The following is a 23,920-nucleotide window of genomic DNA, read 5'->3' on the forward strand; positions in this document are numbered from 1 at the left end:
TTTTCAGAGTGGAAGATCCAAAATGATTTTCAATTGCTTAATAAAATATTGCCTTATCATGATTATTTAGAAATACAGTTTTGATTCACTCCTGGAAGTTTATAGGTTTACATATAGAAACATTGGATTTCCTTTGTATTTCATTACAAATCTGCTTTAAATTATATGGAGAGAAGAGGTGGATTCATTAAAAGCTCACAACCTATCTGAATGAGTACGTGCCCTGAAATGAACAGCATCTTTTTTCACCAATATTTAGGCCAGATTCTATCCTTTGATGCAATCTCACTTGCCCACCATATTTATGACTTCCTTTGTCTAATATCAGGATTTGGCAATACTTAACCCAACATTGCTTTAAAAGTAGAGTATTCCCATGCTTGCTGCTTACTTAAGATTAGAAAATGACAAGCAGGATTGAGTACAGAATCAATTCAAGAGATCTTCCATGGAATTTTCCTCATCATTGAAGAACTGTGTTGTGGATTCAGTACTTAAGCTGAAATGTATGAGGGACATTCCAGAAATGTAGAAAGTATTGTGACAGAACGAAAGCCCATTAATTAGCTTTCTGCTGTCTGGTGTTGTCCAGTATGAAAATTTGTTATTTAGAGCAACATTCATAATGTAGAATGATTTCATCATAGTTGTTTTTTCTTTGATAGATTCAACAGTAAAGTATGTGATGACATGACTTAGAGTATGTTTTTATGTTCCTAATATAAATGTGTAGATTTATAAAATTAGGTATTATGTTTTATCACATAATTCTTTCTTCCTAACTTCTCCACATCTTTTATAAAATATATTTTTTTAATTTTAAAGGGGTAAAAATACTTGATCCTCCATTGGAAGGGATCCTCCCAGTTGAAGTATATCTAAAAGTATAGGGCACTGTAACAGGGATGTGGGGCAAAAGCAGAGTCCTAACTTTGACAGTGAACAACGGTCTCCTTTAGTGGAGGGTAAAAGGGAGAGAAAAAAAAAAAGAACCTGAAATATAATGTGTAAAGCTTAATCTACTTGGACAGGTATTCTTTGAATGAAAGAACAAACCAATTCTTAATTATGACCCAGATCTGACCTTGGGCTGTGTATGCCCAAGAATCAACCCAGAGAAACTTCTGGGCCAAGACATAGCGGAGAGTGGAAAAGTCAACAAAAACCATGTCTTACTGGAAGACAAGTCTTCATGGCATAAATACAGGGAATCTATATAGGAAGAAAAGACTTCCTAAGAATGTTGACATGTTCCACAAAGGTTAACATTAAATATTTTATAATCTTTCATTATGTTGACTACTACATTAAGGAAACATAAATTTTTCCAAATTTAGCAGGTCAAATTTACAAAAATCCAAGAAAATGAAATATGCATTCCTGAAATATGTTTCCTTTGAAAAGTCCACTTAATACTTTAATATAAATACATACCTACCTACATACACATGTGATATAGGAAACAGCTAAAAGCTAAAGTCTAAGTATTCAATCTACATTGTAAAATAGCCCATGATGTCTCATACATATTTCTTATTGTTAGAAAACATAAGCATGTGTCTATGAATGCATGTAAATATAAATATTTTTTAAAAAGTAGTCATAGAGTCCTTTTTAATATAGTGTGGGGGGGAGGCGTATGGTGAGAACTGCAGGGAAACAGTGTTATGACTGCTATATTTTCACACATTTCTAATGGGATGCCCTGAGTTTCGGGGGCCTTTCCTAAAACAATATGAAACTAAATTTATCACTAATAGGTTTACTTTTAATTGGTTGTATATTGTACTACAATTTACTGTATATTCAAAGGCCTCGAACTTCTTTTTTTGAAGTAAAAGAGAATCTTCAGTAAAATATGGATGCCACCCTACTTATTGGATCTACTTAAACTTATTGATTGAAGGGCAAAGAGGAAAGAAAAAAGAAAATCAAATGTGTAACATTTCCTTGGAAAGTTTAATCTACTTGGACAAGTTTTCTGTGAATGGAATATCAAATTCTTAATAATCATTCCTTCTTCTCTGGCATAACCTCATCTTAGTCTTACTGTTCACAGTGCAAAATTTCAGTTGAATAGTTTCAAACAGCATGGCTTTTCTTTTGCATTCCTGAAGCACCTCTGCCCTAAACCATCAGGAAAGTTGTTGTCCCCTCTATGCCTAACCATACAGCTTAATAAACAGTATCTGGAGTCATTGTTTGATAATACCAAAGCAAATTATGGCTCTTCATGATATGAAAGTAATACAATTAAAAACAAAATATATGATTGTTCTTAGTAGATTTTCCTTGGAATGAGGATTGTTAAGGCATTTAGATTAAAAGAAATGTCTCCCTTTACCACTTTTATTTAGTGTGATGTCCTAACCTCTTTCAATATAGTTGTCTGTCCCACTGACTGACCATTATGAAACAATGTGTGCCTTTTACCCTCAAATGTTTCCACAAATAATAGTCACCTCAGTCCAATACAGGATGGACTTTCATTTTCTTTGGCAATTCCTTTATGTTTTCTTAGTGGAATTCAGGAGATTTTCTAAGCAATGTAACCTCTTCTCACTATACTTTATTTAAAACAATGTAGACAATTCTGTGAAAATGAGATTTAGCTTGACTCCAGTGTGCTCACACAAAATGTACCACTTAATCTCAAACCTGTATTCAGGAACAGCTGCACGCATGGTACCATTAGCCCTAAATTGTTAAGCAGGGTTACCTAGACTCAACAATTGTCAGAAATACAGTCTGGAGTTAAGTATAATCTTAACTATGCATTTATATTCTCATCATTCAGGAATGGAAAAGAAATCTTACAATACTTTTAAGTGAGCAAGACTTTTAATGTGTATTGTTTTGATGTGACCATCTGTTCACACAGCCAACTCTTGATTATCTGAGGTAAGAGAGCCCTGGAATAGGATGCATTATTCAAATGCATACATAATCCTCATTTCAGCAAAGAGCTTCAGCTTCCACAAGAAATCATTTACTAGGGAAAAATAAAATGTAGGAGTTCCTTTTACTTCTCTGACTTGCTTTCCAGTAGAGATGCCAATGAGCAGTGAGATGGCAGGAAGAGAGAAAATCCTGAAAAATCTGCAAGGTGGTCAACCAATCTCTGAATCAAGAGTTGACTGAACTGTATAATCTCACCAAAGTTCTTAAAATTAGACAGTATTTATATATGTATATATATATATATATATATATGCAACAAGTATTCAGTTAGGAACTGAATACAAATCATTTGCCATATTTTTCTCCAGATACTGTGAATGAGTGACTATTGTTCTATAATGCTATGTGATTTTCCTATGTAGGGTGAATCAGGGCTTCCTGGGCTTCCTGGACTTCCGGGGATAAAGGTAAATAAATACTGCACTGACAGTCTCAGCTTCATAGAACTGTAATTGTGAAAGTCACAAAAATCAAAGGAAAATAGGAAAAAGAGAAAATTAAAAACATCACGCTATTCTTTAAATCCTCTCCAGCTATCTTGATCAATTAATTTTTTTAAATCAAGGGGCACCTGGGTGGCTCAGTCTGTTGGACATCTGACTCTTGATCTGAGCTCAGGTCTTGATCTCAGAGTCATGGGTTCAAGCCCCACATTGGCATTTTTTTTTTTTTAGGTGGCATTTTTAAATTGAAAACAGGCACAGGTATTGCTAACATTTGCCATTGCTACAGGTATTGCTAATGTTTGCCATTGCTATCTGGACTGTATTCTACTATTGAACCTACTATGCCCCTTGAAAAAAATGTAAGTGCCACATAGGAATTTTTAAAGTCCAGAATGTCTACTTTCACATTTTAATTTTATTCTTAACATCCTATCACAGTCTTAACATCCCCATAAATTAAACATTTAGGTAGCTGTTTTTGTAATTCATTCATTATAATAATTGCTCTAAAATATTTTCTGCTTCCACTTCCTATCAATAACTCTCACTGCATAGTACAAACCAGATTACTATTCTGACCTATATACTATTTCCATAAACTTTGTATGTATCTTTTGAAATAATTGCTTAAATCTTAGTTTACATTGTTTTCCATATTTTAAAATCATCTAAAAATATTAAGAAACTTTCATTTTTTTAATTGCTTAAAATTTTTCACATGGCAATTGATAAGGCTTAAAGTTCTACTGCCCTAGGAGTAGTTCCTCCTTTAAGATCTGCTTTTTAAACCTTAAAAGTTTTAGAGTTTTCTTTAAATTCTAGAACCATTTGAGAGAGTAACATAATGCAAGTATATTTTTCCTAATTTGTTCTCATAGATTTTGAATCACTCTTTAGTGTGCATTAGACCATTCTAAAATTAATAATCCTAGTTTCAGTGTAAGGTTATATATACTGTTTGATGAAAGTTGTGTTTGAAGTATGGTACATGAAATAATATAGCTTTAGAATAAATATGTTAAATTATTGAGTTCCCCAGACATTGTATGGTATCACATATATTTTATGACTTTATTTGGTATAAGTAGCAGACATGGAAACTGTGTTTTTCAGTCTGACACTCAGAAATTCCTGCTTTTTGTTTGGTGTTTCCAGATTAGTATCATGGACATTTAGATATGTCCTTTTATTATATTTTGTCTTTGGCTTCCTCAGTGAAAAAGTACACTCTATGACAACAGCTTACTAAAGGGTTGAAGCCTTTTCCTTATTACTTGATATTTAGCAAATTAATTGTTTCCAAAAAAAAGTATGTGTTTCATATTGTAGAGTTTATTTATGGCAGTTCCTTAGTAATTCCCATGCATTAAGAAAAGAGCTTTTTACAAATGATTGGGAGATCATAGATTTTTAAAACAAATTTAAGAAAATTATACTCAACATTAGTTAAATCCCTGGTGGCATTATAAATAAAGGGGAAGGTGTTGGAAAGAAGGGACATTTGGGAAGGGCTGGGACAGTGTTTCCTGCAGCACTTACTCATAAGTTAGCGGAGCTGTACTGCTAATGCCAGCTCATGTGTCAGGAAACTCAGAGCTGCATTGAAATTCAGTTGTCCCTTCTCAGGAGTACGAGGCACTCTCTTGGCGAGAAAGACTATGTAAGGGTAAAGGTGATTTACCCTCCAAAATGAACAAAAACCAATTTGAATGATTCTATTTGTTATCATTACCTCTTATTTATATTATGTCTTCCACCACGAAAAATATCCCAGGGCATTTCCCTAGTCACATGTGAACTAGTCTGAGTGTTTTGAACTTTTTTAAATTGGGAAGAGTGTTGGTGATTTGCTACCTCCGGTAAATGTTTTTATTCCTAGGGTCCTAGGACATTGTCAGATAGATTTTGTCAAGATCATATAGCTGATATTTTTGTTTTTAAACCTTTACTGTGACTGCTGTGATAAGCTATCCATTGACAAACCTTTTTATCCTTCACTAGAGATACTTTTCTGTACAATTACCAAGTATTTTGGAGGAAATACCCAGTATTTGATTTAAATCACGGATTCTGTTTTTGGTTTAATTACCTTTGTCTTCTCGCTCTAGTTCAGGATGTGAGTGAGCAATATTCTATCTTTATAATGTAGTAGGTCCTCAGGATACAGAGGTCATTTTGTGAAGGAGACAATTTAAGAACACATTTTCATTATTAGTCATTGGATATGTATAAATTTAGAGTTACAAATTTATAACTTTATGATAGAGATTCATTAATTTGAGATGTTCTTTAGAACAAGCCTTGCTTCTACTCCGTTGCTAACCACAGGATAGTTAACAGATTTGATTTCATAGTTTGATTGAGTAACAATATTTAAAAGATGAAACAATATGTATGGATTTAAAATGTGTGGTAGCCAGAACTTGTATGATAGTTTATGCTTTGGAAATACTTCCTGTTGCTATTCATTCCTTTATCTAGTGGTACTACAGAGAGCATGCACATGCCATCCGTTATTTCCAAGACATTGAGGAAACCAGCCATGACATACCAGGGAAGCTTTGATTCACCACCTGTTGCTCTCGGGGAATGGTGGGGAACTTAATGAGCACCCAAATGCCTTCCACACAGCCCTCAGGAAATGAGCAAAGTGCCTAAATACAGACAGCAGACTCATCTATCTATCACCTCAGAGTCCCACTCAGAGAAAAGTGCTGATACCTTGGGCATACATAATAAAAGTCACCAAGAACAGGCATAACTTAATTTCAAACTACTCTTAAGCTTCCTGTACAAGTATTGGAAAAGTTCTTTCACCATGTGGAAGACATTTGGAATTCCTATTTCATGCATTCATGGTTCATATAGTGTCAAGATGTTCAACTGGGAAAATTAAATTATGCACAATGTACCATGCAGACATTGATCTTCTGGAATAAGATTTGAGCTCAGAAAGTGATTTTTATAAATAAGCCTTCAAATATGTTTTTCATGGGTAAAGCTGACTGTAACTAGCTTTTCTGATATCATATAAAAGGGTAAGACCCGAAGTTCCTATTTTTAAAATTTTTCTCTCCACACTTATTTTGAAAAATGTAAATACATTACTTACTCTTTTTATGATTACATTACTCTAGTAATGAAGCAGTAGAGAACAGTGATCAAGGGACTTGACTTTAGAACCAGACCATCAGTGTGAGGGTCCTGGTTCTACCCTTTACCAGTTAATGAAGCTATATCATGACATTGGACAAGTTACAATAATATCCTTGTCCTCTGGTTTTCCTATAAAATAAGAATCATCATTGTACATAACTTAGAGAGTTGTATATATTAAATGAATTAATATATGTGCAGATCCTAAAATATCACCAAGCAGATAGTAAATCCTATATAAATTTTAGCTATTACTCTTTCTCTTGGAGCAGCTCAGAATATTGGAAAATTGGTTATGTACTTATTCAATATAATCTTTCCTCATGTGAGTAATTTTAATCTGGAGAACGTAAAACCATTTACATTCTATAGTCCATAGAGGTAAATTCTGAAAACTCCTTTGCAGTGATGATCAAAGTTACCTTTAAGGGCAGTGATAAACCTGCTTTTTCTTGAAACATCACACTATGCCCCTACTCTCTAACTTCAATATATTCCAGGAACAAAGGATGCGGGGACACAACCTTCTGGGCATAAGACATGGTACTGTCAAAATTCTCCTTCCTACACTGTTCACAAGAGAAACTGGACATGTAATAAGGAAGATTTTCTAGGCCCCAGTCATAGTGTTGCCTGGACCAAGACATTTTTTACAAATATGGGTTTTCAATGCTTGCTTTTCTCCTTTCAACAGAAGCCACCAGTTTATCTCATCATATTCAGAGAGTAAATTAGGAAAAATTTATATAACAGTAAAATTAGTAGAGTAGGGAAACATAATACAGGAAAAATTTCCATCAAATGAAAAAAAAATCATTTAGGTGGCAAAAAATGTTAAGTATTTTCTCTCAAACTTGATAGTTTTCTTCTGGCTTCCACATTAGTGAAAATTTGACATTCAGATTAAGACTTTGAGGATTGGGAGGGTACAAGACAGTAACTAATTCTTTGTATCTCATTAGATGAAATCATCCTTGACACTGAATCATATAAAGACTGAACTTTATAGGTGGCAGGAACATTTTCTTTTTTTTCTTTTTTTTCTTTTTTTAAATTTTTTATTTGTTCATCAGAGACACAGAGAGAGGGTCAGAGACACAGGCAGAGGGAGAAGCAGGCTCCATGCAGGGAGCCTGACGTGGGACCCAATCCCAGGTCCCTAGGATCAGGCCATGGGCTGAAGGCGGCACTAAACCACTGAGCCACCTGGGCGTCCCACAGGAACATTTTCTTAGGCATTCTTAGGATTAATGACAGTGTTCAATAATCTAATAGAAATCCATCATCTAAATCCACTGAAGATGTTCCTTCCTCAGAAACATCAAATCATATTTTAAAGACAGAAGAGGAAAGTTTTTGGAAGTAACATAGGATGTGAAATGTATTCCTAAAAAAAGAAGGAAAGAAAGAAATACTGGTTAAAAGGATAAGATTGTGTTATTGTTACTTATAATTATTTCCTGCCTGCACAGAGTACGTCTGAGCAGCTGAGTAGTTTAAGAATCCAATTAGGAAACTCATACAACCAGAAATCAGAGATTTTTAGCAGCCATAATGAAACTTCCAATAAATACACTGAATGTTTTCATGATGTAATCCTGTTTAAAAAAAAAAAAAAGCAGAAAGGTATGTTTTCTGAGTTTTAAATAAACCTGCTATTGCAGTTCATTTTCATCATATCACCAAGATGTTTTAATTTATACTCAAATTTTATCCTTCAGGGAAATAGTGTTTTTGGGACAGACTATTTTCTCATTCTTTTTTTTGCCCTCAATAATTTTACAAATCAATCATTACAAAACCTAGCTGCCTGGAGGTTCTTATTACAACAAATGTTCTTGCTGTAATCCTCAGAAGCAGGTATCATGCTGACTTGAATTCTAATTAGCCTTTAAGCAAGAAGAATATTGTATGGCTAATGCATTCAGTGTCAAGACACATTAATCAAAATTATTGGTGATGTTTTAGCACCCAGGCAAATCAGCACATTTTTCAAGCCCTGTTGTACTATTTTTTGGGCAATGAAAATTGGATCTGCATGGGGGTAATAAATATCATGGAAAACATGACTTGGTTTAAACTGGTATGTTAGAGGGGTTTTAGAGACAGGTTAAAAAAATAATATCTTTTACTGCCTTAATTGATAATGACTTATAAAAATAAAACAAATGGTAATAAATGAAAAACCAGAAATTTTTCTGTAGGCAAGAGCTAATCAGTTAGGACTTTCTGGCCACCATTCCATTTAACAGATGATAAGTCTGGAAGTTTATAGGGAAACACCCAGGGAGCCATTTCTGTATGAATAAAGCTGTCTCTTCCTTTTTTACCTTGACCAGTAATGCCATCTATATATTTGTTGACTCTTCTCACCTACATGAAGATAAATTTGACAGAATATTCAGTGAACTGTCCTAATAGCCACTTAGAATATAAAGGAAGTTCATTTCAAATACTTTCTTCTTATGTATTAAATGTGGGCTTGAAGGAAAATCAGTCCAGATTTTATTGAATTCTAAAACTTAGTGAGACTTTTGATAGTTATTGTTAGATTTCAGAAAAGTCATGTTCTTAGGAATTTTTCTACCTTCCTTGTAATATAGAAAGCTAGTTTTTGTTGCCCTCTTTGTTAGTAAAGAAAGTAATTGTTTGCACTGTTTGGGGATACTTTGTTTTGTTTTAGGGTGTTTTGTTTTGTAGGGGGGAGTTGTCAGAATACACAGGATCTAAGCTATTTAAATTTTTTAAAAGTAACAATAAATGAGTTGGACAAAAGTGGCTTCGGTCAAAAATCTTAGTTTTGTTGTATCTTTTTTAATCTATAGAGTGAATAGATCCCACCTATCTACAGCTAAATTTTCTTGTTTGTGCACACATTGCCCATTTATGATAGAAAGCTGGGTGGATAGAAAGGGAGAGAGGAAGGAGGAGAGCTCTAATACTTACACTTTCATGATCAAGGGAAATTTTGGTGCAAAAACAGGATAATTGTTCAAATATAGTACTTACTAGCTACTGTGACTTATTTTCATTGAGCTTCATACTACAAGATCAAAGTTGTGGCTGCTGAAATAGTTAGCTACAGTTGGAGCTAACTATCAATGTGAGACCATTAGGTCCTCCAAAGTTGGTCATGTGAGGATACACCTTTGATCTCAGCTAGAGCTAGTCTCTGTGGACTTGGTTCTGCATCTTTATGTGCCCTGGCTGCTTAAAACTTTCATTCAAATTAGCAACTTGTGTCAGATTTTCAGATAGGACTGCTTGCTGCTATTGTTGCTGCTCCCAACAATGTATTACTAGGACTATACTGTGCTATATTCTGAGTAAACAGCATCTCTTCTGTAGAACCCAAATCCCAGTCTAGTTGCCAAAACCACAAGTACTATATTTTTTATTTTTTTCTACCAGCTTAACATAGGTAAATGTGTTACAGTTTCAGTATTGATTTGATTTTTGAACTCATTGATGGTGAACTAATTAAAGAACAAACAAAGAGCAAAACTCATGAAATAACTGAGGAAGAAATCAAATGCAACATCTAAGACAAGAGCAGAAAATTAAACCAAATTTTTTCTCATTTTGAAATTCAAGGCTGTATTAATGCCATATTACAGTAGCACTAATAAAACTGAGATTTCTATTTCACTGACAACCATTTAATTACAGGCTTGCATTGTGGCTTGGATAGGAGAATATTGTGCCAGCTATTAATTGTGTTTCGGCGGTTAAAATTTTGGATTGTGTTAAGGATTCTGATAAATAGTTCTGTATATATTTTATCTCCAGGCTTTGGTTAAATCAGGGGTTGAGTTAGATATTATATTGTTTTATTTTCCTGTGTCTGTCTCAAGCTTAGATCTAGTTGGATGTTTCCAGGACCAGTGAAAACACAATGACAAAAATAACAGATTAAACCTGGATTCAATAGTTGTGGTCATGATAAAGGAACAGAAAATTTTAAGATGCTTCTTCCTCTCCATTCTTCTTCTTTCCTTCTGTTCTGTTCCCTACTCTCTCCCTGCATTCTTCCATGATTCCTTCTTCTTCTCTTTCTTCTTTTTACTTTTCTGTTTCACTGTATTTGGGCACTAACTTTGCAAGCAATGACACTTTAAGATGTGTCAGTTGGTTGCCTTCACTCTTTTGATTCCTTTTATATAGGATCAGTAATACCAATAGGAATGGAATCCCAATTGACTTTGTAATTTTGTTCTCAGTAGGAACAAAAGTAAAAACCCAAAATGCTATCTGACTAGAAATGGTGAGTAAAGAGAGAGGTAGAGGAAGATTATATATATATATATATATAATGAGAGAAAATAAATATATATGTATGAAACTTGAGAGAACAGATTAAAGTGGCTCTGAAGTAATGATCTAACTCATTTTTATGCTATTCACCAGTGCCCTGGTGTTCATGACAAACCAATGTGTAAAGCTCTGCCTTTCTCCTATTTTTCTTAGACATTTTTTGTTGTCATTTTTTAAAAAGTGCTAACACATCATAAACTGAAAAAATTAATATTGTTTCAGAAAATGTCATATTTAACTTTGCACAGTGGCAGTATCGTAGCCAATAAGGTTTATCCTAGGCGTGATTACTTCTAATAGAAAATGTCATTATTTTGTTGTTTTCACTTCCGTGGTGCAGCTATTTTACTTGCTGCTTACCTGTGTAAATACACATTTCCCTGATTATGATATTCAGTATCTGCCCTTTTCAAAGGATCTCTGCCTTATGTTTTCATGTTTATTCCTAAAATGGCTCATAAAAATTATAATTTGGATTTTCTAATTCGAGTAATTGTCTTATAAATTTTTTAAAACTCTAAATTTAATTGCCCCTTCATTAAAAGTAATATAAGAACTTAATTGCACTGTCATTCCAACTTCCTCTATTGTATCTCTCCCCTATTTTGGGTACTCAAGCTATTATGTGAGAATAATTTTCAATTTAGCAATCTTATTTCCCATTGATTAAATAAGATTAGATGTATAAAAATGACCTTGAGAATTATTATATATAATAAATATATATATATTTATTATAATATAAAAAATTACTTCTGCTCATTGCCCTGAAAATTTACATAACCTCATTTTTGTAGTCTGATTTTCTCCAAAGATTTTTTTCCCAAAGGTGTTTTGTGTTTGGATCATATTTCAGCTAGGAAAGCACCCCTACCTCCTCCTAATGTAATTTCCTTCCTCTACCCTGGTTAACTAGTATTATGACTATAGTAGAATAACCCATTGCCTTTTTTATTTTTTTGCCACAAAACCATAAGTTGCAATGGCCTTTCTCCTAGACATTTTAGGAGGTTAAATTTTTAATCAGTCTTTGTCAAAGAGGCAAGGTTTTTTTTAAAGGATTATATTTATTTAGAGAAATTCAGTAGGTATGAACATCTTCTCCTTTTCCTTCTGTACAGGAAGAAAACTCATTCTTAGTACACCTGTCACTTCTCTACCTTATACACATGTAAGATTGTAAAGACTTTTTGCAGTCCTGAAGTCTCTGACAGCTGGATATTACTCATGAAACAATGATATATTCACATGAGAAAATTTAGGGTTACTTTTTGGAAGAAGTTGGAGTGGTATTGAGTATAGCCCTATACAGGTTGTAGAGAAACAAGAACTTATCTTGTATATTACCAATTAGTTGCAGAGATGCTGTAATACTATTACTAACAACAACAATTAAATGATAGCTAGCGTTTTTGAGACTACAAGGGCAACAATAATAACAAATAGTTATTGTTCACTTAGCACTAAGTGCTTTGCTTGCATTATCTTATAAGTCTTGACTAAACCACCCCTTTACAACAGCAGAATCTTCCATTATTGGGCACCTCAGGATTCCAATTTGCAAAGCCAGGCTTTAATTCAATTCTATACCTTGGTACAAACAGTTCTCAAGAATTTTGGTCTCAAAACTCCTTTCCACACAAAACTAGGATTGAAAAATTTTCATTTATGTAGATTTATATCTATTGATGTTTCTGTATTAGAAATTAAAACTAAAGAATTTCTAAACCCATTATATGTTAGTTAAACATTTTTTGTGAAATATAACTGAATTTTCTAAAACAAAACAAAAAATTAGCAAGAACAGTGCATTGTTATACTTTTTTTTTGGCAAATCTCTTTAGTATCTGGCTTAACAGAAGGTAGCTGGATTGTCATATCTGCATATGTGTTCAATCTGTTGCAATTTGTTGTTTTAGTTGAAGTAGATGAAGAAAAACAGCCTCATACAGAAATGTCATTGGAGAAGGGAGGATTATTTTAATAGCGTTTTCATAAAATTGTGGATATTCTTCTTTGATACTACCCCAAAGTCTACAAATGGTAGTTTCTTAAAGGTTAAATGGAATGTGGAATCTGAAACCTTTTCAATGAACTTTTCCTACTGTGCACAATAATACAAGTAAATAATACAAGAAAAAGCACTTTGAGAACCTCTGGCATTAGCTTAAGGAGTCAAAAACACAACCTGACCAGCTCAAGACCATGAGTAGACATATTTATGCATTATTTACTTCAACAATTATCTTTCAAGCCTGAAACAGAAAAGAGACCAATGATTATTTCCTCCCCATTCTGCCAAGATATAGAGAGGATTAAGATAATGTCTCCAAAGTGGTTGAGAGCTCTGGAATTAAATAAACATAAAATTGTGATCTTAAAGTTAGTATGCTGTTTTCCCCTTTAATAAATTGAAATAAGAAATGAATACATCAATATGGTAGATGCTTTCTTAGAATGAAATAAGGTAAAACTAATCATACTCAAAGTCTTTAAAGTTAGCCAATATTAGCAGTGCTAAAATCATTCTGTCAAATGCATTGCTAATTTTTTATCTTGAAATAAATTTCCCTCTGTTTAAAACATTCAATTTAAAAGAACTTCCTATACTTTCCTTGGGAGAATTTAATGTATATTCTATATTTTTTAAAGGAAGACAAATCACTTTTGTCTGGCCACTTATATACTTATTTGTGAATTTTGAAACTGCATGCTTCATCTTTTTATAAACTAAACACTAACCTGAATAAGAAATATTTTTTTCAACATTTACACTTTTTTCTTCTCTTTCACTAATATGCTTTAATGGTGTTCTATTTGCTTTGCTAAATAGTGAGATCACTTCATTTCTACTTGAAGATATGCAAGAATCTTTTCTACCCATAAATTTTTAACCTATTAACTTACATTAAAATTTCATAACAGTAATTCATTACTAATGATACACATTGATTTTATTATAACTTTTTTCTTGAGAGGTGGACAGAGGATATTTATGTATTTGTATATGAAATTTTATTGGGATAAGTATCTTATTTGTAAATAAATGTATTCTTGTGATTTTTGTGTTTAAAATAACAAGTTAAACTCCTTTTTGAGTAGAATGGTCACCACTGATTTCTCCTAATATTGTTGATTTTCATTTTAGATCATTAGGAGATTATCCAAAAATTATTTGTTAGAGTCTCCCTTCCATTATGTATAAGGATACGGAAACAGGTAGAATAGAGTTGCAGAAAATTCACAAACAATAAGCCTAAAGCATTACTTAGCCTCCACCTTTTTTTTTCTTAAATCAGTACATGAGCATCAGAGCTAGAGATAAATATATTTGAGTTCTGTATCAATGTGTTACATTTTGTGGTAGTGATATCCTTTTGTTCTCCACCCAGTACCCAAGATTTTATGCAGCTTATTTTTAAAACTCAAATGTTTCAAAATATTTGATGACATTTTAAGATTTCTCATAAAACATCCTTTCTGTATCTTCCTGCTCAACTCTAAGTATCAAAAAACAAATGTTGAAATATTGCTACATTAGAAAAAATCAAATGTATTAAATAATATTAGCGACTGCTCCAGAAATAATCCATATGGGGGGGGAAAGCAGTAAGTATGGGAACAGAGCCATGACATTTTTTGCTTTAAAACTTTTCTATAGATTTCAGGAAGTTAGACTCTTAACATTTGAGCTCACACTGTTAAAAAGAAAATAACATTTTATGGATATTGAAGAATATCTGAACACTGGTCTCAGGTGTTTTCTGACACCAAACGTGATGTCTTTACCAACACCAATTCTCCAGTTCTCCGATCTTCTAACATCAACTGGGTGTCCTACAATTCAATCCTATTGTGACACCAACTACTTAGGGTTAGTGTCAGACTTCACAGGTTTTAAGGGCTCAATCTCACAAACCTCCCGTCACTTTCAACCCCAATCCCAAATACTAGGTCCCCTGGTTACCTGCACTTCTGAGTTGCTTGTTAGTTCAAGAGTACTTCATCCCATTCAAGTTTGATAACTGGCTACAATAACCATAAAAATTATACATACAATGATCATAAAAGTCAGAGAAATGCCATGTTATTACAGTTTATTATAAAAGATGAAAATAAAGAGATCTGTAGGGTGAAGTCAAAAGAGTCTTAAGCACAGGAGCCTCTGTCCCCATGGAGTTGAGATGTACCATCCTACAAGCACATTGATGTATTCACCAACTTGGAGGCTCTCCAATCCCTACTGTTTAAAGATTTTTATAGCCCCCTGTTCTGAAGCTATCTAAGAACCCACCAAGTCTCCTCATTAGAATAAACTCAGATATGTTTGAAAGGAGTTTGTAATGAATAACAAAAGATACTCCTATTACTCTTTTATCAGAAAATTCCAAGGGTTTTAAGAGCTCTGTGCAAGGAACCAGGAACAATATCAAATATATATTTTGTTATATCATAACTGGGTTTCCTCCAGGTAGTGGGGACAAGGTTTTGGAAGTATAGCAAGGAGAGTACTTTTCCTTTCATGCTGAACACTCCTGATCTCTTCCCTAGCCCCACCTATGTATCAGTTTATCTATTGCTGCCTACCATACATATTACCCCCAAAACTAACAACAATTATTTCACAGTTTTGGAAGAATAAGAATTTGAGTACAACTCAAATGGGTGCCTCTGGCTCAGTGTCTTCCACGAAGATGCAATTAAACTGTCAGCCAGGTCTGTGGTTCATCTGAAGATCTGAAGACTCTACTGGGGTGGACCATCTGCTCTCATGCTGCCAACACACATGGTTGTTGGCAGACCATGGGCCTCACCATGTGGATTCCTCTATAGTACTGCTCACAGCATGGCAGCTTGCTTTCCCCAAAAGAAGTGATCCAAGAGAGAGAGAACAAGAAAGCATCCCCAAGATGGAAGCCACAGTCTTTTTATAACTTAGTCTCTGAAGTGATATCCCATTACTTCTGCCAATATATTCTGGTCATTAGATATGAGTCAGTACGTCCAATATACACTTTAGCAGAGGGGATTGCACAAAGGCATGAATACCCAGGAGGTGGGATCATTGAGGCCTATCTTAGAGGCCACCTACCACATTTACCCTAACATAATGGATCTTAATGTAGTAAATATTAAGAAATGGTGGACAACAGATGAGAAAGAAATTTGTAAAGACATTTATCTGGCTCCTTTTTCACTTTCACTTTCTCAATTTCTCCAAAGCTTTGCTCAGAGTATTTTCACTGACCAAAACCAATTCTGATTAATTTTATACTCAGTAGCTAGGTTTCAGCAGAAAGCTGCATACAATCAAAGGACTAAAATCCCAGTAAAAGTAAATCAGTTTAAATACTTATTTACTGCCAAATAAATAACAATCTCATATGCCATCTTTTTTAAAGGGAGAACCAGGTTTCATTGGTCCTCAAGGAGAACCAGGCTTACCAGGGTTACCAGGCACAAAGGTAAGTTGAATTTTCTCTTTCCTTTATTTCTGAAATATTTTTTGAAATATTTTATTTATTTATTCATGAGATACACAGAGAGAGAGGCAGAGACATAGGCAGAGGGAGAAGCAGGCTGCCTGTGGGGAACCCCATGCAGGACTTGATCCCAGGACTCTGGTATCATGCCCTGAGCCAAAGGCAGATGCTCAACCATTGAACCACCCAGGCATCCCTATTTCTGAAATATTATGTCATATATTTTTAGTACATTATGTTGAAATAAGTGTGGAATGACTTTACTGTTTAGGTGACCAGATATTTTTGCCTAATAGAGAACTAAAATACCTATTACCTAACACTTTTTTTTGTATATTTTTTATTAGAGTTAGATTTGCCAACATATAGCATAACACCGAGTGTTCATCCTGTCAAGTGCTCCCCTCAGTGCCCATCACCCAGTCACCCCAACCCCCTGCCCACCTCCCCTTCCACTACCCCTTGTTCGTTTCCCAGAGTTTGGAGTCTCTCATGTTTTGTTACCCTCACTGATATTTCCCACTCATCTTGTCTCCTTTCTCCTTTAATTCCTTTCACTATTTTTTATATCCCCCAAATGAATGAAACCATATAATGTTTGTCCTTCTCTGATTGACTTACTTCACTCAGCATAATACCCTCCAGTTCTATCCACACTGAAGCAAATGGTGGGTATTCGTCGTTTCTAATAGCTGAGTAATATTCCATTGTATACATAGACCACAGCTTCTTTATCCATTCATCTTTTGATGAACACTGAGGCTCCTTCCACAGTTTGGCTATTGTGGACATTGCTGCTATAAACCTTGGGGTGCAGGTGTCTCAGTTTTTCACTGTATCTGTATCTTTGGGGTAAATCCCCAGTAGTGCAGTTGCTGGTCATAGGGTAGTTCTATTTTTAACTCTTTGAGGAACCTCCACACAGTTTTCCAGAGTGGCTGCACCAGTTCACATTCCCACCAACCACGCAAGAGGGTTCCCCTTCCTGCACATCCTCTCCAACATTTGTTGTTTCCTGTCTTGTTAATTTTCACCAGTCTCACTGGTGTAAGGTGGTATCTTATTGTGGTTTTGATTTGTATTTCCCTGATGGTAAGTGATGCAGAGCATTTTCTCATGTGCTTGCTGGCCATGTCTATGTCTTCTTTGGTGAAATTTCTGTTCATGTCTTTTGCCCATTTCATGATGGGATTGTTTGTTTCTTTGCTGTTGAGTTTAAGAAGTTCTTTATAGATTTTTGATCCTAGCCCTTTATCTGATAGGTCATTTGCAAATATCTTCTCCCATTTTGTAGGTTGTCTTTTAGTTTTGCTTACTGTTTCTTTTGCTGTGCAGCAGCTTTTTATCTTGATGAAGTCCCAATAGTTCATTTTTGCTTTTGTTTCTCTTGCCTTCGTGGATGTATCTTGCAAGAAGTTGCTGTGGCCAAGTTCAAAAAGGGTGTTGCCTGTGTTCTCCTCTAGGATTATAATGGATTCTTATTTCGCATTTATATCTTCCAACCATTTTGAGTTCACCTTTGTGGATGGTGTAAGAGAGTGGTCTAGTTTCATTCTTCTGCACGTGGCTGTCCAATTTTCCCAGCACCATTTATTGAAGAGGCTGTCCTTTCTCCAGTGGATAGTCTTTCCTGCTTTGTCGAATATTAGTTGACCATAGAGTTGAAGGCCCATTTCTGGGTTCTATATTCTGTTCCATTGATCAATGTGTCCATTTTTGTGCCAGTACCACACTGTTTTAATGATCAGAGCTTTGTAGTACAACTTGAAATCCAGCATTGTGATGCCCCTAGCTATTTTTTTCTTTTTCAATATTCCTCTGGGGAATATTTGGAGTCTTTTCTGGATTCCACACAAGTGTTAAGATCATTTGTTCCAACTCTCTGAAGAAAGTCCATGATATTTTCATGGGGATTGCATTAAATGTGTAAATTGCCCTGGGTAGCATAGACATTTTCGCGATATTAATTCTTCCAATCCATGAGCATGGAATATTTTTCCTTCTCTTTGTGTCCTCCTCAATTTCTTTCAGAAGTGTTCTGTAGTTTTAGGGTATAGATCCTTTACCTCTTTGGTTAGGTTTATTCCTAGGTATCTTATGCTTTTGGGTGCAATTGTTAAGTGGGATTGATTCCTTAATTTCTCTTTCTTCAGTCTCATTGTTAGTGTATAGAAATGCCACTAATTTCTGGGCGTTGATTTTTGTATCCTGCCACACTGCTGAATTGCTGTATGAATTCTAGCAATCTTGGGGTGGATTCTTTTGGGTTTCCTATGTACATATTACTAACACTTCTAATGGGAATACCATACTAAATAGAGTAATAGGAAGTTAATTTCAGAAGACCTCAGGTAGGATAACAGGATAATGAAATATATTAGTTGCTCATTTCCCCCAAATTATCCCTAAAAAGATATGATGCTGTTTGCCTCCTGACTGTATGAAAAAAATGGGGGCATTCTGATGAGGAGAGATAGAACTCATTAACTTCTGCACCTTATTGCCAATTTTAGGACATACTGTAAATCAAACATTATTACTATTCCCCCCTCACTCCCTAGATTTCAAAGGCAAGTACTGATGTCATATAGATTCCTACGTGCCTCATCTCAAAAGGATCTATCCTGAATAATGTCTGCAGAAAGATCATATAATGAAAACCATTTCATGATCTTCCACTTGGCAATCCTGGAGAGGGCCCCAAAACGAAATCTATATGCCTCCGTATAAAAAATTATGTTTTTATGGATGTAGTCGAACCCATAGTTCTCTTTTTATCTACTCAGTAAGACATAAAAAGGTATAGCTCTGAAGATGGAACTTTACTCATGACAGACTCATGAATCAAAGGAGCAAAATTAGATCAAACTACATTCTTTTATTTTTAAACTGTAGAAGTCTTTGCCTCAATATGTATTGTATTCACCAGAAGTAAGCCAGGATGATTTCTAAGAGCTAGGAAATATGTTCATGGTCTGTTTTGACAGAGGGCTCCTCATTTCCACTGATCAAGAGAAAATAACTCTAATCCTAGTAAATGGAAACTATGTGTGGCCTAAGGGGGACTGAAACTCAGTAGAATTTATGCAAAAATTGCTGTTTTCTCAAGCAATTTCTTTTTCACATAATGAGCTGTCAGGCTTATTAACAAAATGTGAGGAATGCCTGAACTGATACACACAAGAAATATGCTTTCCTGGAAAAAAGAGAGAGAGAAAGCTAGAGAATAATGAGGATTCCGTGTTCATATGAGAACCTTGTATTTATTCAGACTTGCAGCCTTAGAGCCCTGTAAAGAAAGAAGCCAGCCTCATAGATCAGCACAAATAGAAAACTTAGTCAATACCAGAGAGAACCAGGCATGAATTAGATCTTTAAATGTTTGTAGCATTTCATTTTCTAAAAAGGAGGAAGTAGAAAAAACACAGGTAGTAGGGAATGGATTTCATTCCTGTATATCATTTCTTTAGTTCACTGATTTTCAACTACTCTGCAGTTTCAGGGCACCTGGCTGGCTCAGTCAGTAGAGCATGAGACTCTTGATCTCAGAGTTGTGAATTTGAGCCCCACGTTGGGTATAGAGATTACTTAAAAATAAAATCTTTAAACTACTCTGGAGTTGGAGTACCTAGGTGGCTCAGTCGGTTAAGCATCTGCCTTCGGCTCAGGTCATGATGATCCTGGGATCGAGCCCCCATGTTGGGTTCCCTGCTCAGTGAAGAGCCTACTTCTTCCTCTCCTCCCCACACATGCTCTCTGTTGCTACCTCTGTCTGTCTCTGTCTCTCTCTCTCTCTCTCTCTCTCTCAAATTAATAAATACATCTTTTTAAAGAATAAAAATAAACTACTGTAGAGTTTCAAAAAAATCCAGATGTAAACCCAAAAAATCAACATTGATTTCTGTTCATGAAGAACCCAGCCTGATTTGAACAAATACTGTTCTGAATTCCCAGTAAAAGTAAAGAATGTACTGTACTTGTTTTATATGTCCACAAGAAGGAATGTGGGTAGGATATTTGTTTTACTAATGGTATTTTAACAATTATATTAACAATACTAGCAATTTTCAGCTGAATTGCCTTTCTAACATGAATTTAGTATCATAATGGAAAAGTAGTTTATTTAAAATTCTCTCTCAGTTGAACAGTGGCCTTTTTCCAGTTGTGTAGGCAAGTCTGTATTTGTACCACTAAATTTGGATTTAAAAAATAAACTAACCCTGCATACCCCCAACACAGTAAAGAGAGATTATAAGGAAGGAAGATGTATAATGATATCTAAAAATCTGTTTTTATGTACTGCCGTATCCTCAACATCTGTATCAGTGTCTGGGAGAGACCTATATCAGTCTAAAGAACGGGGGTTTTATTACAAATAATTCTGAATGCTTTGAATACAATGTTTATTCATTAATTCAGCACATTTTTTTTTGCCAGACATTTTTCTAGTATTTGAGAATGAGGAGTAAATGCAACAAAAATTGTCTACTCTCCTGAAGCTTACATTCCAGTATGTGGGAGACTAAGGTAGAAGGAGAGAAAGAAGTATACACATAATTTTCACATAACATGTAATTCATGTAACACATAATTTTCATACAATACATAATTCCATACAGTGATAAGAAGCTTATTAGGGGCATTGTGACAAAAAGTGATTCTAGGTAAAGATATATAGGTTCTGCTCCTAGAGTATGCTATAGATAAAGGATTTTCTCAGGTTTTTGCTTTTCTTTAAAATAAGCGTATAATTAACTATTTTAGAATTCTTCTGTAAAATATTAAAAGAAAGACCAAATATGGTACATCTTTAAAAATTAGAATTCCGGGCGGCCCCGGTGGCATAGTGGTTTAGCACCGCCTGCAGCCTGGGGTGTGATCCTAGAGACCCGGGATCGAGTCCCACGTCGGGCTCCTTGCATGGAGCCAGCTTCTCCCTCTGCCTGTGTTTCTGCCTCTTTCTCACTCTCTCTCTCTCTCTCTCTCTCTCTCTGTGTCTCATGAATAAATAAATAAAAATATATAAAAATTAGAATTCCATACACCAACAGAGGCCCTTCCATCTCTAATGCCTGGAAAATCCCTTCTGTAACATCTTTTCCGTCTCTTCCATACAGACAAGTCCCTTGCCTTTCTTCCAGGCTTTCCATTTTCACATTCTTTTCAGCTCATGTTGAAGAACCTGCTGGGCCTTCTTTAATCCTTGCCCTAATCTATCCATCCTCCCCTGCACTATCCCAAGGCTTTCCAGAGTGGGCATGATACAGATAAAGATCTTAGAATTTAGAGCCCAGTATCACCCAGGACAGATCCAATGCTACTTTATTTTCCTTTCCACAATGAATCAATTTCTTCAGTGAGGAGGGTGCCTTTCTCACCCATAAATATGGCATCACCACTCAATTCCAAACCTGTTTGGTTATTGCAAGTCTACCCATCAAGCAAGCAGCCAACATTTTCTACTCCATGTTCGGGAATGGAAAATGACACAGTCTTCCTGGATAGTGATTTGGCAAGCTTTTCAAATGTTTGTACTTTTGGACACAGCAATTCCCCAACTAGGAATTTACCCTAAGAAAATGACCAGATATGTGCAAAAGATTTACAAAAACATTTATGCAAATGTTGAAAATTGAGCACAATTAGTTTTACATCATAGCTTGCCACTTCAAAGCTTTGTAATTTTGGACAAGTTACTTAACCTTTCTGAGCTTCAGTCTCCTCATCTGTAGACTCTGGGAACTAGCAACTTTCTCATTTATCCCAAGGGTTAAGTAAGATAATGCATGTGAAGTGTTTTAGGCAGCTGCTGGATTCATCAACAGCACAGTCATAAGAAACAATAATTATAAAAAATACCCTACCCATCCTTTAGGACATGACTCAAGTCTTACCTCCACAGAGCCAATCTGGACCATTCAAAACCCTATGGGATTTTCTTTTCTCCCACGTATTAGCCTTATATTACACCTTAATTCTTAACTATTTTGTTTATGTGGATCTTCTCTAACTAGATCATCAGTGATCATGTTCATACCTCATAGAGCGATGAATATAGTTAAAAGCTATAACAAATATATATATCTTGCACTATTCTCAGCACTTTGCCTTTATAAGTTATGAGATCAGTACTATAATTTTCTTCACATTACAGAGAAAATCGAGGTTTTCAGAACTTAACTAATTTGTCCCAAAACACAGAACTGGTTTAAAAAAAAAAAAGCAGAGCCAGGATTAAAGCCCAGGATGTCAGATTGCAAAACCTGGTACTTAACTGCTTTGCCATGCTTCCTCCTGGCAGATCTTTAAAAAGTGGCTACAGAATGAAAACTGTGTCAACATCTGTCTTAAGATATAATAATGGCTCTTATCAATTCCCTTTGAAAGTCTTCTATTTACCAACATAGTTATCAGACAGGCATTACCAAACCATTTTCATGTGTACAAAATAGGTATAATACAAACATTGAATAATTGTTTTGATCATTAAATGAGATAATCCATGTTAAGATTAATACAATGCAGGATACATGGTAAATAAATGGTAACTCTGTGCTTTCCTTGATTTTATTCAATTCACTTATTAACCTACAGGGACAAGCCTGGAGGGGGGAGAGGAATTGCCATTTATTTATTTTGTATTCTGTGACAGGGTGAACGTGGAGAGGCAGGACCTCCTGGAAGAGGTGAACGAGGAGAGCCTGGAGCCCCTGGACCAAAGGTCAGTTATTCTTGTATTTGACAATAGCTTTCTTTGGTTTGGAAATTTGTCCAACTTACTTTAGAACATTAAACTAGAATACAGTTCTTCAATGGGAATTAAAACAGCAAAATATCACAATTTATTGAAATGCACACTGTTTTTCCTTTTCAAAAGGAGTTTTACAATTCAACTTTTCCAATTTGTTCTGTTCAGTTAACAAATTTAATAACACATCCAGATGTAAAGAGGGACTGTCGTATTAACATGTTATCACTCAATGTGTATTAAAGCTTACTGAGAAAAATGTTGATGCATGCTGTGTTAGCTTCTATGTAATTTGAAGGTGTGTACCACCCTGAAAATATCAGAGCTAAGAATTTATTTCACTGTTCAATCTTTATTCCTCTAAACTTCCTGCAAACTAATATGGTAACACTTTATTCTAATAAGCCATCCTAGAGACACAGGAAATGATTCACTCTTTGATGAAAAAGAGATTTATGGCAACACTGTTGAGACTAATGAGGATTATTCACAGAACTCTTCCCATCCACTGATGGGTGGGCAGTCTTCAGAATTATAATGGAATGAGGGTGGTGGAGAGACCAGGGATGAACCAATGACATGAGGATAACTATTTATGCTTTGTGTTATAATAGCCAACATTACATAGAGCCATATATTGAGGCAATTAAAATAAAGTGTTTCCATTTTTCTTCAGTATTCTGAGTCACTGCTAATTTCTTTTTTCTGTTCTTATCTCCTCTTGTCATTCTCTTTTCCTGCTTCATATTCTGCTATAATAGGGAAAACAAGGTGAATCAGGAACTAGAGGGCCAAAGGGGTCAAAGGTCAGT

At 34.9% G+C, this 23,920-nt stretch overlaps 1 protein-coding gene and 1 pseudogene across 6 annotated transcripts in view; both read left to right on the forward strand.

The window, feature by feature from the left end:
* The window catches only part of COL25A1 (collagen type XXV alpha 1 chain), a 444,588-nt gene that overhangs the window by 372,223 nt on the left and 48,445 nt on the right, over window positions 1–23,920 (forward strand). For 4 of the 6 annotated variants that reach the window (XM_038581924.1, XM_038581925.1, XM_038581927.1 and 1 more), the window contains exons 18-21: window positions 3,324–3,368; window positions 16,280–16,342; window positions 23,013–23,081; window positions 23,870–23,914. In XM_038581924.1, the coding sequence (XP_038437852.1) occupies window positions 3,324–3,368; window positions 16,280–16,342; window positions 23,013–23,081; window positions 23,870–23,914 (222 nt within the window). The remainder of the gene's footprint in view (window positions 1–3,323; window positions 3,369–16,279; window positions 16,343–23,012; window positions 23,082–23,869; window positions 23,915–23,920) is intronic. The other 2 variants (XM_038581926.1, XM_038581929.1) reach the window with 1 other exon arrangement.
* Window positions 11,114–11,245, forward strand: LOC119867242 (annotated as a pseudogene).

The sequence above is a fragment of the Canis lupus genome, chromosome 32 (assembly GCF_011100685.1).
Source record: "Canis lupus familiaris isolate Mischka breed German Shepherd chromosome 32, alternate assembly UU_Cfam_GSD_1.0, whole genome shotgun sequence".
NCBI classification, from domain to species: Eukaryota; Metazoa; Chordata; class Mammalia; order Carnivora; family Canidae; genus Canis; species Canis lupus.